Genomic DNA, 16,930 nt, shown 5'->3' with positions numbered 1-16,930 from the left:
CTCTCTCTCTCTCTCTCTCTCTCTCTCTCTCTGTGTGTGTGTGTGTGTGTGTGTGTGTGTGTGTGTGTGTGTGTGTGTGTGTGTGTCTGCATATATACTAACTTAGTGCTGACCAGTGATTTCTCTTGCTGCTCAGATCTAACCCTGACAAGAAGTAAGAAGGCTCCTTAGGCTCATGGATCAGAAGATGCAGCCCTCGAGGGCAGGGAAGGCATAGTTCGAAGACCACATCCTATTAAGTGCCCATGGTGACCCCGTGCTCTCCTCTCCGTGGACCCATACTCGGCTGGCATTCTCCTTTTCCATTTTCATTTATTCAATCACCTTGGTCCATCCAATGCCACCACCCTCATTCAGTGCTAGCCCCCTGCCTCAGTAATCCTGCCTGAGAACGCTCATGGGAAAGCCTCCACCTCCAATTCCCCAGTGCCTTGGCCATTTCACAATCCAGTAAACTGACAAAGCTGACCACTAGGGCCGTTCTCTTGATATCTGAAAAGATTCAAGTAGCTTACGTAATCGGGATATGTTTCTTCTACTGTACTGACTTCTCCAAATGAGGAGAAAGTACTTTTCTCCTTTATTGGCATTTAATGTGCTATGAGTTCTGAGGGATTTGTTTGTTTGGTTGGTTGGTTGCTTGCTTGCTTGCTTGGTTGGTTGCTTGGTTGCTTGCTTGGTTTGGTTTGGTTTGGTTTTGGTTTTTCGAGACGGGATTTCTCTGTATACCTCTGGCTGTCCTGGAACTCACTTTGTAGACGAGGCTGGCCTCGAACTCAGAAATCTACCTGCCTCTGCCTCCCGAGTGCTAGGATTAAAGGCGTGTGCCATCACGCCCGGCCAATTTCTGAGTTTTTCCCAAATAGAATGCCAGATGAATGTATTGTCTTAGGTAAAACCGATAAAATGTCTTTGGAACAATTAATTAGGAAACATAACACCTGAGACAAATTTTACATTGGGAAATGAAAAGTCTCCCACTTTTCCCTATCCCCTGTGTATCTACGCACTGTCTGACTATCACTGTGAAAGTGCTGACATCGTCTGCTCACAGGGAACATGTAACTTCCCACAGCCTCAGGGAGCAGTGAGCCTTACCTGGCCCGTCAGCGATTTTCCCCAGGCACCGAGGAGCTGCGCTCAGGAAAGAGGAATGCCTTTTTTTAGCCACTGAAGTACGAGGTGGCATGTACTTATGTTTAACTTGGGACATGTCATACGATTTCTGAACATCATAGCGGCCAGGAGCTGGAAGACGCTAGAAAAAAAAAATCAAAAAGAAAAGCATAAGTGTACTATATATAAAAGATATCCAACTACATATTGGATAAATGTCCACACTCAGAAAAGCACTCGTTAAAAATACATAAAGATAGTTAGAAACCAACATTGTAATGGAGATTCCACTAAGGTTATCTTTATAATACAATTATAATTCATCATCGAAAATTAAGGTAAACAGAATCAGAAAGAACAAGGTCTGGATATTTTAAAGAGTAGGCCTCACTACATTGGTGAGATGTTCATCTACAACTTTAATGATGAATACTGAAGTCTATACAGGGCTCTGAACAATGAGTGTGTGTTTTTATCAGCCGCAAAGCCATCCCTGCCTCACTGTTCTGACTTAGTCTACAAAATAAGGCTGATGCTTTCATTTTTAATAGGCCCCAATTAAGTTGGCAAGGCCCCGCTCTCGTCACTTACTGTTTCAAATGGTATGTAGCTACATTTGCATTTTAATCAACATGAGCCACATATTAATTATAAGAATAATTCTCCACTAAAATACAAATGTCATGTACTAGGTGCATAGTTAATGCTTTGAAATATTATCTAATTATCTCAATGAGAACTTTAAAAAAGAATTCTGCACAAATTATTTTACATGCTGTATTGTTTTGAAATCTAGTCACTTACCTTATTCATGAAAAAACAAACCATTTGGGGGCTGGAGAGATGGCTCGGTGGTTAAGAGCAACTGAAGCTCTGCCAGGGGACGCAAATTTAAGTCCCGGGACCTGCACGATGGCTCATAACCATCTGTAACTCCAGTTTGAGGGGATTCGAAACTGTCTTTTGGCCTTCCTAGGCAGTAGACATGTATGTGGTAAGCAGATATATAAAAGCAAACACCCATACACATAAAGACTAATGATGAATCACTTAAACATTCTACATTTTAATGATTTAGGGAGACAGAGGAGAGAGTTTTGGTTGAGTGTGGGGTTCAAGTGTCAGTTGCTTGCTTGCTGTGTGACCCTTCAATAACCACTCAATTTTTGTTATCCTCGGTCTATTTCAAGAAGTGGATGCTAATTATTTGTATCGTGAGATTAGTACAATTGCAAAACAGGTCTGTAAAGTAAAAAAAAAAAACATGAAAAGAAAACTGGTTCTTGACTATGAAAGCATGTGAATGTTATTCTTCTATAGAAACTAATTTCATTGCAAGTTAAAACACAAAGCTAACTAATCAGGGTTTGGACTATTAGGGAATTTTATCCCCGGTTTTTTTTTCTACAGAAGAAAAGAAGAACTAGCTATACTGCCCTGGAAACTTCCTCCCTGCTTGCTTATTAATCTTACTTACCTCATCCTATTTATGTTTAACTTACATTGTGTCTGAACAAGATTCGCTAAGTGACTTTCCCAAGATGATGATTACTGTAAGGTGGAACTCTGTGTAGTAGCAAGAATGGAAGTCATTCCAATACTTCCTGTCCTGAAAGGGCACTGTGGTGGGGAGGAAAGTGCACCGTAGACATGAGCACCCCCTGCTCCTGTAATCTTCTGTACTGCACAGGAGACGGGGAAGGAACATGAAGAATGGACAAAATGGATGTTCCTCGGGACTTTCAATTTTGTCCTGTCTCCAATGTCTTAGTGTCACTAATATTGTTGTGATAAAATACCCAGACCAAAAAAAAACCAAACACACACATAAACAACAACAACAACAAAAAAACTCCTTAAGGAGAAATAGTTTATTCAGAGTTCAGTTCCAGATAATTGTTGTCCTTGCAGGAAATATACCGTGGGAACCTGAGGCGACTAGTCACATACATCCACAGTCAAGAGGGGACACAATAAATGCATGCGTGGTTGTCAGTGCTCAGCTCACTCCCTCCTTTTGACTCAGTTCAGGGTCCAGCCCAGGACATGGTGCCAACTACAATAAGGGTGTGTCATCCTGCTTCTACTAACCCAGTTAAGAAATTCTGTCGTAGACATACAATAGGCAATACCAAATCAGACAATTCTTTATTGAGATTTCCTTCCCAAATGATTCCAGTTGTGTCAAATTGATAAAAACTCACCACCATAACCATAAGTATTTGAACTCTGTTCGTGTGTGTGTGTGTGTGTGTGTGTGTGTGTGTGTAGCAGAATCTTCTTTCCAACACAAAAGCTAAAAATATCTGATTCTCATTTTTCTGATCTCATTTTCTTTTAAAACTAGGACATGAATTTAGGTCATAGGCTTAAACGCTAGCTTTTCAAAGAAACAGAGAACATTAGCATATCTTTCTAGCTCAGGAGACCCGCAGAACTAGTGGGTACTCATCCCAGGAACAGACAGAAGCAGAAATGAGAGATCCACGAGGTCTGATGGAAGAAAGCATAGGTTCAAATGCAAGGCAAGGACCAATCAGAGCTGCCTGACTTCCTCATCCAGGAGACAAGGGCCCTATGCAACACTTATCCACTTGATGTCTGCAGAATTCTTAGTGCAGCATGCTAAGGTTAGTGACACATCTCCCATCACTGTCACAGTCTTCAGTGGATGGCCCTGTAGGACACCCTTAATGATACCCACACACTTTAGAAAAAAGATGCTGGCAGGACACTGATAGGAAAACCTTCTACTACACTAAACCCCAAACAAGCACAAAAGGAACCATTCGAGAGGAGTTAAGTTGTTCCGCTGCATCCCAGGCAGTTAAACTCCCTGGCTCCAATCACCTTGCAGGAGGGTGAGTCCACCTGTTCATACTGTACCCAGGTCATTTCATAAACTTTGTGATTTCATTCAGTACTCTCCAACTGAAAGCCTGTGGAAAATTCCTCATATTCAGAACCGTTAAATTTCTCACTTTACAACCTCAGGTGCCACTTCCTGCTGTCATCCAAAATCAGAATGTTCCAATTCCAGTGTTTGCTGTGACTCTGACAAATGAGATTCCCTGTCTGTTCTGGCCCCCGTGTCTGAAAGTGTACATGGGCTCTAATTTTCCAACACTGTCATTATCAACACTGACTTAACCTCAGCCCAGCTAACAAATCAAATGAGCATCTGACCCATGAGGCATTGTCCATGCCATGACAAATCAGAAGCAAAAGCACGACCTGATTTTTAGCAACAGAGTAATATATACATATATGTGTGTATATGTGTGTGTCTGTGTGTGTTCATGAATGTATTCATGTATGTATACCTGTGCTTGTGGACTACTCTGGTGATTTCTTCTGGTAGCTTTATAAAATTAGTTGATGAGGATAATCTCAAAAACTACACATGTGGAATCTTCATCAACCCAGTAAGAATTCAAGACCCGCGGAATCCCACAGTGACAATCCTCTCTCTCCTCTGAAATGGACTGAAATGACTTTGGACAAACTTAGCTGGCTAACACCAGAATGGAAAGGCATGCCCCGAGTTGCATACTGAGAAACTGGCCACCACAATGCACAGCAATACATCTTATGTTGCATAGCTTTTCTTGGCCCAGGATTGCAACCTTCAGGAATTTTCAGACTGGGTCAGGCACAGAGACCTGTGGATCCCAGAGATGTAGCATTACTGCCATCAGGGAACCCTCAGGGGAAATGCACCCCACAGGACTGCTTCTTTCTCCATAGCATCTGAATGTATTGTACCAGCCATTTCAGCCCATCTAAGGGCAGCTGCCAAACAGATAGGAACCTTTTCATGGCTGACATTTTTTCTTGGGATATTTGTTGTTTTCTCTTGAAACAGAGCACTACAAAATGGCCTATAAGATTCCAACTTCTAAACTGCACCTACCTAATTAGTTAAGTATAGTAAATGCTTCTTGACTTGTGAGTTTATTTTCTGATGTAGTTACCTCAATATTCACTTTACCTATGTGTGCAGCTGTGCATTTGCAAATAAAATTAGATTGTTCTGGTAAATTTAACCTTTGAAAAATACTGACAGAGACTATTTATTTCTGAATTGCTTTTCATCCCAACACTGTTACTTGTGTATCATCTTTTAAAATTGATAACATTTTAATCCTTGTTTAAGGTTATGGGGAGCTGCAAAGACGAGGGGGTTTTATGCACCAAACTCAAGAAGAGAAAGAGCACTTTCAGAGTGAGCCAAGACTTCAGGTTGTTTGCTTCCCTGTGGGCATTTACTGGGTTTCAGCAAAGGCCAGAGCGACTTTGTCAAGGATTAATCTAAGGGAAAGTGGAATTAACAGAGCTTTTCAAGGTCACATCGACAAAAATACAAGAATAAAACGCATGGGAGCTAAAACCACAGCTGATGCTCACTGCAGAGCACATGAAAATCCACAACAGGAAAAAGCAGAGAGTATTTCTCCTGCAGCTAAGTAGTTCTCGGGATTCACATTATAGCAAGAGTCAAATAGATACTTTGAAGCTTAGTTTTGTCTCAACTTGACATGATCTAGAGTCATTTAGAAAAAGGGACTCTCCCTTGAGAAAATGCCTCCATAAGACTGGTCAAGAAGTGAATCACTTAACTAGTGATTGATGTGTGAGTGTCCAGCCCATTGTGGTTCATGCTACCCCTTGGACAGTGGTCCTGGGTACTGCACAAAGGCAGACTGAACAAACCATAAGAGCAAGCAAGTAAGCAGCATTCATTGATGACCTCTGCTTCAGTTCCTGCCTCCAGGTTCCTGCGTCGAGCTCCTGCCCTGACTTTTAATGGTCAACAAGCTATAAGATGAAATAAACCCTTTCCTCTCCAGGTTGATTTTGGACATGTTCTTTCACAAGCATTGAAACGTCTATTAAGACAGATATTAACTTCTTCCTACTGTGGGATCAGAGTACTTTCTTAGGAGTTCTGGTGGTTTGAATAGGAATGGCCCCCATAAGCTCATACACCTAGTTTACACACCTAGGGAAGTGTGTAAATGGGTTTGGCTTTGGTGTTTCATATGCTCAAACCAGGTCCAGTATCTCTCCCTCCTCTGTTTCTGGTGATAGTTCTTATACATATCATATTTTAACCTTTAAATGTCAATCACTATGATCTACAATAAAACTAACTTTATGCTATTGTATTATGCATAATTCATTCAAGCTGCTCTTTCATGGCTAAGAGATTTATTAAAATAGTTTAAGATTTCAGCCTAAATGTCCCAAATACATAATTATAAAAGGCAATTAAAAAACTCTTTGACAAAAGTTTGTCATATTGTAAAGTGACTTAAAAAGACTTCCAGCTTTCAACGAAAGCTCTCAATCAAAATCTTTAGTCAAATATATACTGGGAAAACTGTGTAGGTCATAAATATCATGAAGTATGTTTGAATATGCAAAAAGCTTTGATTAAAGCAATTTACCAGTACACTTATCCACATTGCTTAATTGAGGCTTTATACAGAAGACATTCAGATGATAATCAGATCATCTTTGTTAAACACACTACAGATTGTAATTAAGAACATGTTGTCTTTGCTTTTTTCAGCATCTCTAATATTCATCATGGTAAACATACACCTGTGGAGATATATGAATTTAAAAGTAGCATATCTTACTTTAGAAGACAAGAACATTTAAAGACAGAAATGCAACTGTATTGTTAATGATAAACAATAGGCAAAAACAAGATCCTGGCTTCATTTTGCACATGAGATAATAGGTTATGTAATTATTCTGTGTTATTAAAGGAACTAGAACTATGTGCTATCACATGACACATAGGCCTGGGGATGGGAGGAACAACAAAAAGCACCATAGACAGAAATGGTATTACAAAAGCCATTGTTTCCCCCGCTGCTGCTCTCAGAGCCCTCTGGGCTAGGCCAAGCTGCCCTGAGCAGCCAACTGTCCCAGGGGCCTTCATTCTTCTACCACCTCCCCCTCACCACCTTCCTCAACATGCAGATCCTAAGCCATAGAGATAAGCTTCCCTTTGCCCCCCTGCTGCAGACCCTTTTTGGTCCCTGTCTGCATAGAATGAGTCTCTGGTTGCAGGTGGACAAGGAGTTGGCAAATGAATGACAAACAGAATCAACAGGAGAGATTGTGTAGAATCTGAATGTAATGTTTCAAGTCAAGCATCATACTTTTTATACAGAAGAGCGACAAGAAACAAGGTGAGATACATCCACTGAGTAAGAGTGACACAATACAAAGGAATGTATATATCAAAAGAAGGCAGGGACCAGGTCACTGCCACTAAGAAGGGAGCCAGGTGTAATGCTAGTCTATTGTTAAGCCCACCACCAGGGGTTCTTAGTAAATGCCTGATTATGCTCTTTCTTTGAGCCTAGTGAAGAAACCTGTCTCAGGGGGATTCCCTAATTCTTTCATGGTAAACCCACCTATTCTTTAAGCCATTGTGAATTCCCTTGTCTGGGTAAGACTGGCTATTGTCCCAAGTAAACACTCTGCAGACCAGCCATGAGCTATTCCAGCTCCGTTCTTTGTAATGCCTAATTAGTTTCACTTTCTCTACTAGAAGTAAATTTGAATGTTACTGAATAGGTAACCTTCTCACTGAATTCCTACTGAATTCCAAGTTTGTTGGCTTCAAGGATTTTCTAGGACGTTGGAACACTGGTGGAGGCTTACCTATGTCAGAATTCAATCTTTAAAGGCACTGATAGTAAAATAATACTAAAAGAGAGCACATGTATCCATACACCAGACTAATGAGGGGATAGGGTATGAGTATATGTGTTATGAGAATGCCTGGTTCCAGGAGGGTGAGTTTCCTTGAAACTCCCTGCCTCGTGAGTGCAGCCAGGCCTCTCGGCCTGCCAAGCAGACTTCACTGGAGTGTGCACAGCACCCTCCCATCTTCAAGGCTCACTGAACCCTCTTGGCCAATCCAAGCTACTCTGTGTAGCCTGCTATCCCAAGGTGGCCTCCATTCTCTTGAAACCTTTCCTCCAACCTTGATCAGAGCTGAGGATCCTGAAACATACAGGCTTGTGGGTCCTAGTCATACAGAACTTCAGGTCCTGAACTATACCCATCAGCGGCCTCCCATAACAGGACTATCAAGGTTCACCTACCTCCCAATACCTACAACCACAGAAAGTCCTGAGACCAAAACCATCAAGATGGCTAAAGGCCCTGGAAAGAACACAATCAACAAAACCCAGGACAATATATCACCTCCAGAGCACAGCTACCCCACCACAGCAAGCCCTGGATATCCTAACAGAATGGAAACACAAGAAAATGGCCTTAAATACAATCTTATAAAGATGATAGAGGCCTTTAAGTAGGAAATGACTAAATCCCTTAAGGGAATACAGGCAAATACAATCAAACAGATAGAGGTCTTTAAAGAGGAAATAAATAAGTCCCTTAAAGACATATAGGAAAATAAAATTAAATAGGTGAAAGAAAGAAATAAAATTGTTCAAAATCTGAAAGTGGAAATAGAAGCAATAAAGAAACCACAAACTGAGGTTATCTCAGAGGTGGAAAACCTAGGGAGGAGAAAGGAACAACAGGTGCAAACATCCCCAACAGAAGACAGGAGGTGGAGGAGAGAATCTCGGGTGTAAAAGATACAAGAGAAGAAATTCATACATCAGTCAAAGAAAATGTTAACTCTAAATTATTTCTGACACAAAACATCCAGGAAATCTGGGATACCATGAAAAGAACTAACCTAAGAATAATAGGAATAGAAGAAGGTGAAAGGTCCCAGCTCCAAGGCCCAGAAAATATTCTCAACAAGACTGTAGAAGAAAACTTTCCCAACCTAAATAAAGAGATGCCTATAAACACACAAGAACCTTATAGAACACCAATTAGACTGGACTAAAAAAGAAAATATTCCTACCATGTAATCAAAACTCAAAATCTACCAAACAAGGAAAGAATATTTAAAGCAGCAAGGGGAAAAGACCAGGTAATATACAAAGGCAGACAGATCAGAATTACACCTGACTTCATAACAGAGACTCCAAAATCTAGAAGAGCTTGCCTTCATAGGTTTTAGAGTTGCAATATCTTGGAATATCTAAAAAAAAAAACAAAAAGAAAAACAAAAACAAAAAAATAAACAAACAAACAAACAAACAACAAAAAAAAAAACAGGTGCCAACCTGAACTACTAACCACGGTTTTACTGTATCTTATTATCAGATCACCATGGATTAAGGCTGGACATCCACAACAACAGAAACACTGGAAAGCCTACACACTCAACTCAACAACTCTCTACTCAATGATCTCTGGCTCAGAGAAGAAATAAAGACAGAAATTAAAGACTTTCTAGAGTTCAATGAAGGCACAAAAAACCAAATTTACAAAACACAATGAAAGCAATGCTAAGAGGAAAGTTCATAGTTCTAAGTGCCTCCATAAAGAAATTAGGAAGTTCTCCTATCAGCAATTAAAAGTACACTGAAAACTCTAGAAAAAAAAAGAAGCAAACACACCGAAGAGGAGTAGAAGGCAGGAAATGATCAAAATCAGGGCTGAAAACAATGAGTGATAAACAAAGAAAGCAATATAAAATATCAACAAAACCAAGAGATAGACAGAGTCACATAGACAGACAGACAGACAGACAGACAGACAGACAGACAGAGAGGGGGAAGTAGGAGGAGAATGGAGGGCAACCTGATGTTATCAATATGTTAGAATAATTGGGATAAAGCTCTATCATTATCAATTGGCTCTGAAATTATTGTATTGGCATCTTGTAAATTGTGATATTATTGATACATAAATCTGATTGGTTAATCAAGCATTAAGAGTCATAATTCTACCGGGTTACTGGGTATTGTGATGTGATGGCTGACCATGGGGTGAGTGGAGCATTGTATGGTAGAGAGAGGAACTGAGGATGTGTGTGTGGGGACACCGGAGAGATTACTATTATTTATTATTTATACAGATGTATATACATAAAAATTACATTAAAGAAATATATTTATTTTAATACTTATTATTTTACTTGTCAGAATAAGGACAATGAAAAGATAAATTTCTGACTAGGATACAAAGTTTTCTCAAAAAACTCTTACATCTCTCTATGCTACAAGTGCACAGACTGATTACGGTTCTCGGTACTGGGAAGAGTGCGACTCCAAGGAGGGATCTCTAGCACCAGAGGCTCTACTGTCACTTAGCATCTTAGTTTTTCCAAGTTTCCCACATTTAGATTGTGATCCTCACACTCATAATCTCAAGACACTGCCCACAGCTCTTTTCACAGCAGTCTCATTTTAAAAAGGAAAAGGGAAAATGTCAAAGATATTTTACTAATAACTTCATGCACTGACATGGAATTCACTCGAACTTTTCTGGAGATCACATCTAGAAAAGTTTGCTTTCTTTGTTTAGATATATACCAAATAAGTGCAATGTGGCAGCAAGGGGAAGATGAGTGAAGTAGTTGTTTTACCTTGGTTGCTTGTTCTCATAAACACAGTCAGTTGTTTTCATAGCAATAAAAGAACAAATGTGGGCAGCATGACCTACAGCTATCAGAAAAGTTCTATGCCTTTAGGGCTATTAGAACTTCAAACCTCCACTTACTTCAGATACTGATCCGAATACTGAACTTCTTGGCAAAAACTTTTCACATAAGCCTGACTGACTATTCTCTACTTCTGTGTGTGCCTGGAGTGGGTGGAGATGGTATCCGTATGCACATGTGTGTGAAGGCCAGAGGTCTATGTCATTCTTCACAGAAAATTTTAATTTACTGAGCATGGAGTTCACCCATTTGATGAGACTGGTTGGCAATCCCTAGCAAGCCTCAGGGATTCTACTAAGCACTGAGATTACAAGTGCCTACCTGGTTTTCTACATGGTTTCTAGGATCCTGAACTTAGTAACCATACTTGTACACTCACACTCTCCCAATTCAGTCAGTTCCAGAGCCCCATTCTCTCATTCTTCTTCGTCATTTAGGTCTTAACTTTTATCTGTTGACTCCCTTCGGCTCTCTGTAAATATGCTCTCAGAAGTTGCAGCTCTCACATTTTTACTTGGAATAAATAACAAATTTATTTTGATACTTTTGTTTAATAAAACCTATCACATAGGTCTATAGCGACACTACACCCATATTTAACCTTGCTTCTGAGTCTCCTATGATGGCAGGCCACTAAGTCTTCAAAGCACTTACACACACACACACACACACACACACACACACACACAATGCATAAATGCCTTGTCTATAAGCAATCTCATATTGAATGTATGTTCAGTTGCTGGTTTCCCTAACAAGGTTCCTGTTTTCAGCACAGGTTAATGCGATGTTGACTTCAGCAGTTAAAGACAAGAATGGAGAGATCCAATCAGGCTTCACTCAGAGAGTCTCTAGGTAGTAAAATCTGATTAATAGTTGATGAGAGATCCATTTTTCTTCTCTTCAATATCACATGGTAGATTTTTATTTTTGATTATTGCGTTTTCATAACTGCCTTTTAATGTTGGTTTATGTAGAAAAGAATTAACAGCAGTGACCTATACAGTATTCTTCCTTTTATACACTAATCTTACTGAACAAAAACTGAAAGCAGCTATCACTAACTAGAGAAAAAGTTTTCTTTTAACTCAGAAGTTACTTCTTTTATACTTAGTATTTTTGTACTTAGTGCGATAGGAAGAAAATGACTATAAAAGAGACATAATTATCTCAGAATTGGTCGGACAGATTCAGACACTATAATCATCCCGCTAAATTTAGACATAAATTTTGAGTGTGATTTGTGAGGAATGTACAGATTTAAATATACAAGGTTCGTAAAATTTTGAGTGTGATTTGTGAGGAATGTACAGATTTAAATATACAAGGTTCGTATTCATTAACTCTGTGGAAAATATTTACAAGTAAGATGTCAGAAATTTGTTACATCCAAACTTATTTGAACCCAAATGAACCCTACTTTTATGTACACATGTCCAGGATGGCAAGAGCTACTTTTATATGAAATACTATAGAACTCTAAGTCAAAATCCCTAGATTATATTAACAACCTGATTTTCAGAATTAGGACAGTTCTGGAACCCTCAGCCCCTCTGTGACCACCATGCCAGCCATGAGGTATGCCAGAGCTGTGCCTCTGTATTCACTGATGTGCATTATGGAATCATATACTTTGGACGCCACCTGAACCATGGTAAGGCTAAGCAGTGATCCACACTGGGTTTTGCAAACTTTAAATAAATCACAATCTTACTAAATACTTCAAAAATAATTTTGGTTATATCTAAACAGAGGAGAGATGTTGGCAAGAAGGAATAACCATGAGGGAGGAGAAAAGAGAGAGAGTTGATTAAGAGAAAGGATGTTGGGTTCACAGGGAATGCACACATATAGGAAACTATTATGTTAACAGTCTCTGATAAATAACAGTTTGCAGATTATTGGCTGACATCTTGATAGAGAAGGATAAATAATACTTTTGAACCCTTGTGCCCACAAAAACTATGTCTTTAGACAAATGAAATGCAATTTAAATACTCCATCTCCTTCCAGACTTAAGCAGTGCTTAATACAGAACACTAAACACCTCCAGAAGATGATATAGAATTAGTATCAAATTTATTAGTACATTTCTCAGTAACACATTTTTTTATTTAAAATATGGGTACCAGCTAAGCTGGATTAAACCTAGAAACTCCAGTAAAGACTATAGTACCATGATGGCTATTCTTGGTTGTCAACTTGACTATAACTGGAATGAACTACAATTCAGAAATGGAGGGGACAGCTATAATCTGGATCATGAGATAGGAAGACAAAGTACCTTCGATCCAGATCTTAAGACTAGAAGGCACAAGGTTTTGATCCAGATCTTGAGATGGAGGAACACACTCTATTAATCTAGGTCTTGAAGATGGATTACACACATTTTTAATCGCGATCTTGAGGCACAGCTTTAATCTGGACCATACCTTATGCTAGAAGCCCATATAAGGACAATGGAGGGAGGAATGGTTTGTTCATTCTTCACCTGCTTGCCTCCACTTTGCCAGTACATCCATTCCTTTGCTGGCATTGGATCCTATTTCTTTAAGATTCCAGGTTAAACAGAAGACCAGCTGAGGCACCCAGACTCATGGGACTGAGAAACTACTAAATTTTGGACTTTGCACTCATAGCTGGCCATTGTTGGATTAGTTAGAATTCAGCCTGGAAGTCATTCCAATAAATTTCATTCATTCATTCATATATATATATATATATATATATATATATATATATATATTCCAGAGAACACCGAGTAACACAACTTCCTGACATATTCTTTGCATTGTAACATTTCATGCTTGGAGCTGCAGATCTGAAGCCCTAGTTCCCATGTTTTAGCGAGGGCCTGCTCTCTCTTCCTAGAAGCTGTGCATGCCTTTCCATGCAGCTTCTCCATCTTCAGCGCAGCAGCAAGCCATGGAGTCTTTTACTTCTCATTTCTCTGACTTCTTCTGCCTGGAGGAAATACCTGATACTAATGACTTATGGGACTAACTGGGGCCATCAGGATAGCAAGAATAACCTCTCCCTTTTAACATCAACTGGGGCATTTACAGATGGGCAAAATCAAATGATCAGCAGACTGTATTTATATGCTCGTGTGTGTGTGTGTGTGTGTGTGTGTGAAAAAAAAAAAAAAAAAAAAAAAAAAACTGGAACATAGCAATGGCCATGAGTTGAAGACAGAGCAGCAGGAGGTGAGCACAGAAAGAGCTGGGGAAAGAGGAGAAATTACATAAATCACATGAGACTTTTTTAATTAAAATAAATAATTTTAAAAGCTCAATTGTGCTTCCCTGCTGCTGGAACGGGCCTGGCACAATTGGATGGAACAGATGTTGTGTTCCACTCACCAATGATCCTAAGATCGTGTAGAGAGTCCTCTGGGGACCGTGGAACTGTCCGCCAAGTTTACACCCAAGGTGACCCGGAGCTGGCGAACATCAATATGAACTAACCAGTGCCCACACACACACACACACAAGGGCTCCTTGGAACTATACCACCAATCAAAGAAACACATGGTGGAACTTGTGGCTCTAGCTGTATATGTAGCAGAGGATGACCTAGTTGGTCATCAATGGGAGGAGAAGCCCTTGGTCCTGTGAAGGCTCTATGCCCCAGTATAGGGGAATGCCAGGACCAGGAATGGGAGTGGGTGGGGGTTGGTAAGTAGGGGGGAGGGGAGAGGAGAAAGGGGATATTCAGGGGGAAACTAGGAAAGGGGATAACATTTGAAATGTAAATAAAGAAAATATCTAATAAAAAATGAAAAGAAAAATAAGCTCAATTGTGCCATGTTGTAATTTAACCAGGACAATGGTGCTCCATCACAGTCACAGATTCAGAAGTTAGGGTCAGCACTGTCAGGAGACATTTAGATATTTGTGACAATAAAATATTGTCCACAAGATGAGAGGCATCATGTTATTGATAGTTCATATATCTTTCAGGAAGGCTCATGCCGAATAACTGAGACAAACCACTTTAACCATACCACTTAAAAGGGGTTTATGAACATTAAGATAGTATATTATGCTTTAAATCGCTGAATGAAATATCAATTGGAAGTCTATTGTCACATAAAGCTATACTGTCTAACTCTTAATGATTATGAACATTATGAAATCTGAAAGTATAAAATTATTGTAGGTGGCAATGGGGTACTGGGAGGAAATGTAGAAGATGCACAATCTTGCCTCCATTTTCTTCAATACAGATGCAGTGGTGGCAGATGGAGCTGGCCCTGCATTCTGGAGAAATGTGATTACAAAATCCTTAAAAGATGTAGCATAAAAATGATGGCAGGCTGTCCTAAGACAGTTGTACTCTCCATGGTGGAGAAGGACAAAACACATACAGACATTTAACTGTGTAGACTTTTAGTTTTTCATATTTAATTAATCAATATATTTTAAATGGAAGAATGTTTTAACCTTATGTTACATCTCAATTGCTGCCTCTCCCAGTCTCCCCTGAACAGAACCCATTGTTCCCCTATCCCCCTTCCTTTTCTCATCTAAGAGGCCCACCCCCAGATTTCCTCCCACCCTGGCACATCAAGTATCTGCAGAGCTAGGCACATTCTCTCCAAATGACCAGACAAGGCAGCATTGTTGGGAATGGATTCCCAGACAAGCAACAGTTTTAGAGATAGCCCCTTCCTCAGCTACTGGGGACCCACATGGAGACTGAGCTGCACATCTGCTACTTATGTACTGGAGCCCTCAGTCCAGCTCATGCATGCTCTTTGGTTTGTGATTCAGTCTTTGAGTACTCTGAGGGGTCCAAGTTAGTTGAGTCTGTTGATATTCCTGTGGAGTTCCTATCCCCTTCAGGCCCTTCAATCCTTCCCACAAATCTTCCATAAGAATCCCTGACCTCCATCCAATGTTTGGCTGTGCGTATCTGCATCTGTTTCAGTAAATTGCTGAGTGAAGCCTCTCTGAGGACAGTTATGCTACGCTCCTGTCTGCAAGCATAACAGAGTATCATTAATAATGTCAATGATTAGTGCTTGCATATGGGATAAGTCTCAAGTTGGGTCAGTTATTGGTTGGCCATTCCCTCAGTCTCTGCTCCATCTTTGTCCCTGCCTTTTTATTAGACAGGATAAATTTTGGGTTAAAAGTGTTGTGGGTAGGTTAGTGTCCTTACCCCTCCACTAGGAGTCCTTGTTGGCTACAGGAAGTGGCCTCTTCAGGTTCCATATCCCCCCTGTTATTCATCTTAGCTACGGTCACCTGAATTGATACCTAGAAGCCTCCCAGATCTCTGGCATGTCCTAGAAAGACTCTCCACAGCCCTACTCACTGCAGCTGAAGATTTCCACCCATACTTCTGGCCCTCTGGCCCTCTGGCCCTCCTGTCTCCCCCACATTTGATCTCAACCCCCCCCCATTTCCTTCTCCATCCCCTCTTCAACCCAGTTCCAGCCCTCTCTCTGCCTCCTATGAAACAGACAGGTTGATTAATGAAATAGAATTGAAGACCCAGAAATAAACCCACACCCTTATGGACACTAATTTGTGTTTAACAAAGAAGCCAAACCACACAATAGAAAAAGAAAGCATCTTCAACAGATGTTGCTGGTCTAACTGGTGTCTCCATGTAGAAGAATGCAAAAAGATCCATATGAATCACCCTGCACAAAACTCAAGTCCAAGTGGATCAAAGACCTCAACATAAAATCAGATACACTAATTCTCATAGAAGAGAAAGTGAGAAATAGCCTCAAATACATTGGCACAGGCAAAATTTTCCTGAACAGAACACCAATTGCTCAGGCTCTTAGATTAACAATTGACAAATGGGACCTTATGAAACTACAAAGCTTCTGCAAGGCAAAGAACACTGTCAATAGGACAAAATGCAGCCTACAGACTGGCAAAAGATCCTCATTAACCCTGCATCTGTCAAAGGCCTAATATTCAAAATATACAAAAGAACTCAAGAAGGTAGACTCCAAAAAACTAAATAATCTTATTTTAAAATGGAATACAGAGCTAAAATGAGAATTCTTAACAGGAATCTCAAATGGCTGAGAAGCACTTAAAGAATTGCTCAACATCTTTAGTCATCAGAAAAAAATGCAAATCAAAAGGACCCTGAAACTTCACCTTACACAAATCAGAATAGCTAAGATCAAAAACTCAAGGAGGCCACAGGATCTTAAGACTTCTGGTGAGTGGAGCACAGCTTCTGCTCCAATCCAATTGCGCGGGACCTGAGACTGCATTAGTTAGG

At 40.1% G+C, this 16,930-nt stretch overlaps 1 protein-coding gene across 1 annotated transcript in view; it reads right to left on the bottom strand.

Annotated features, from left to right (window-relative positions):
* Nucleotides 1-16,930, bottom strand: part of Stpg2 (sperm tail PG-rich repeat containing 2) — a 436,171-nt gene that overhangs the window by 263,428 nt on the left and 155,813 nt on the right. The window contains exon 11 of the mRNA XM_021158500.2: nucleotides 1,099-1,258. Within this exon, the coding sequence (XP_021014159.1) occupies nucleotides 1,099-1,258 (160 nt within the window). The remainder of the gene's footprint in view (nucleotides 1-1,098; nucleotides 1,259-16,930) is intronic.

Source organism: Mus caroli, chromosome 3, assembly GCF_900094665.2.
Source record: "Mus caroli chromosome 3, CAROLI_EIJ_v1.1, whole genome shotgun sequence".
In the NCBI taxonomy this organism is placed as follows: Eukaryota; Metazoa; Chordata; class Mammalia; order Rodentia; family Muridae; genus Mus; species Mus caroli.
This window is presented reverse-complemented; position numbering and strand designations above follow the sequence as displayed.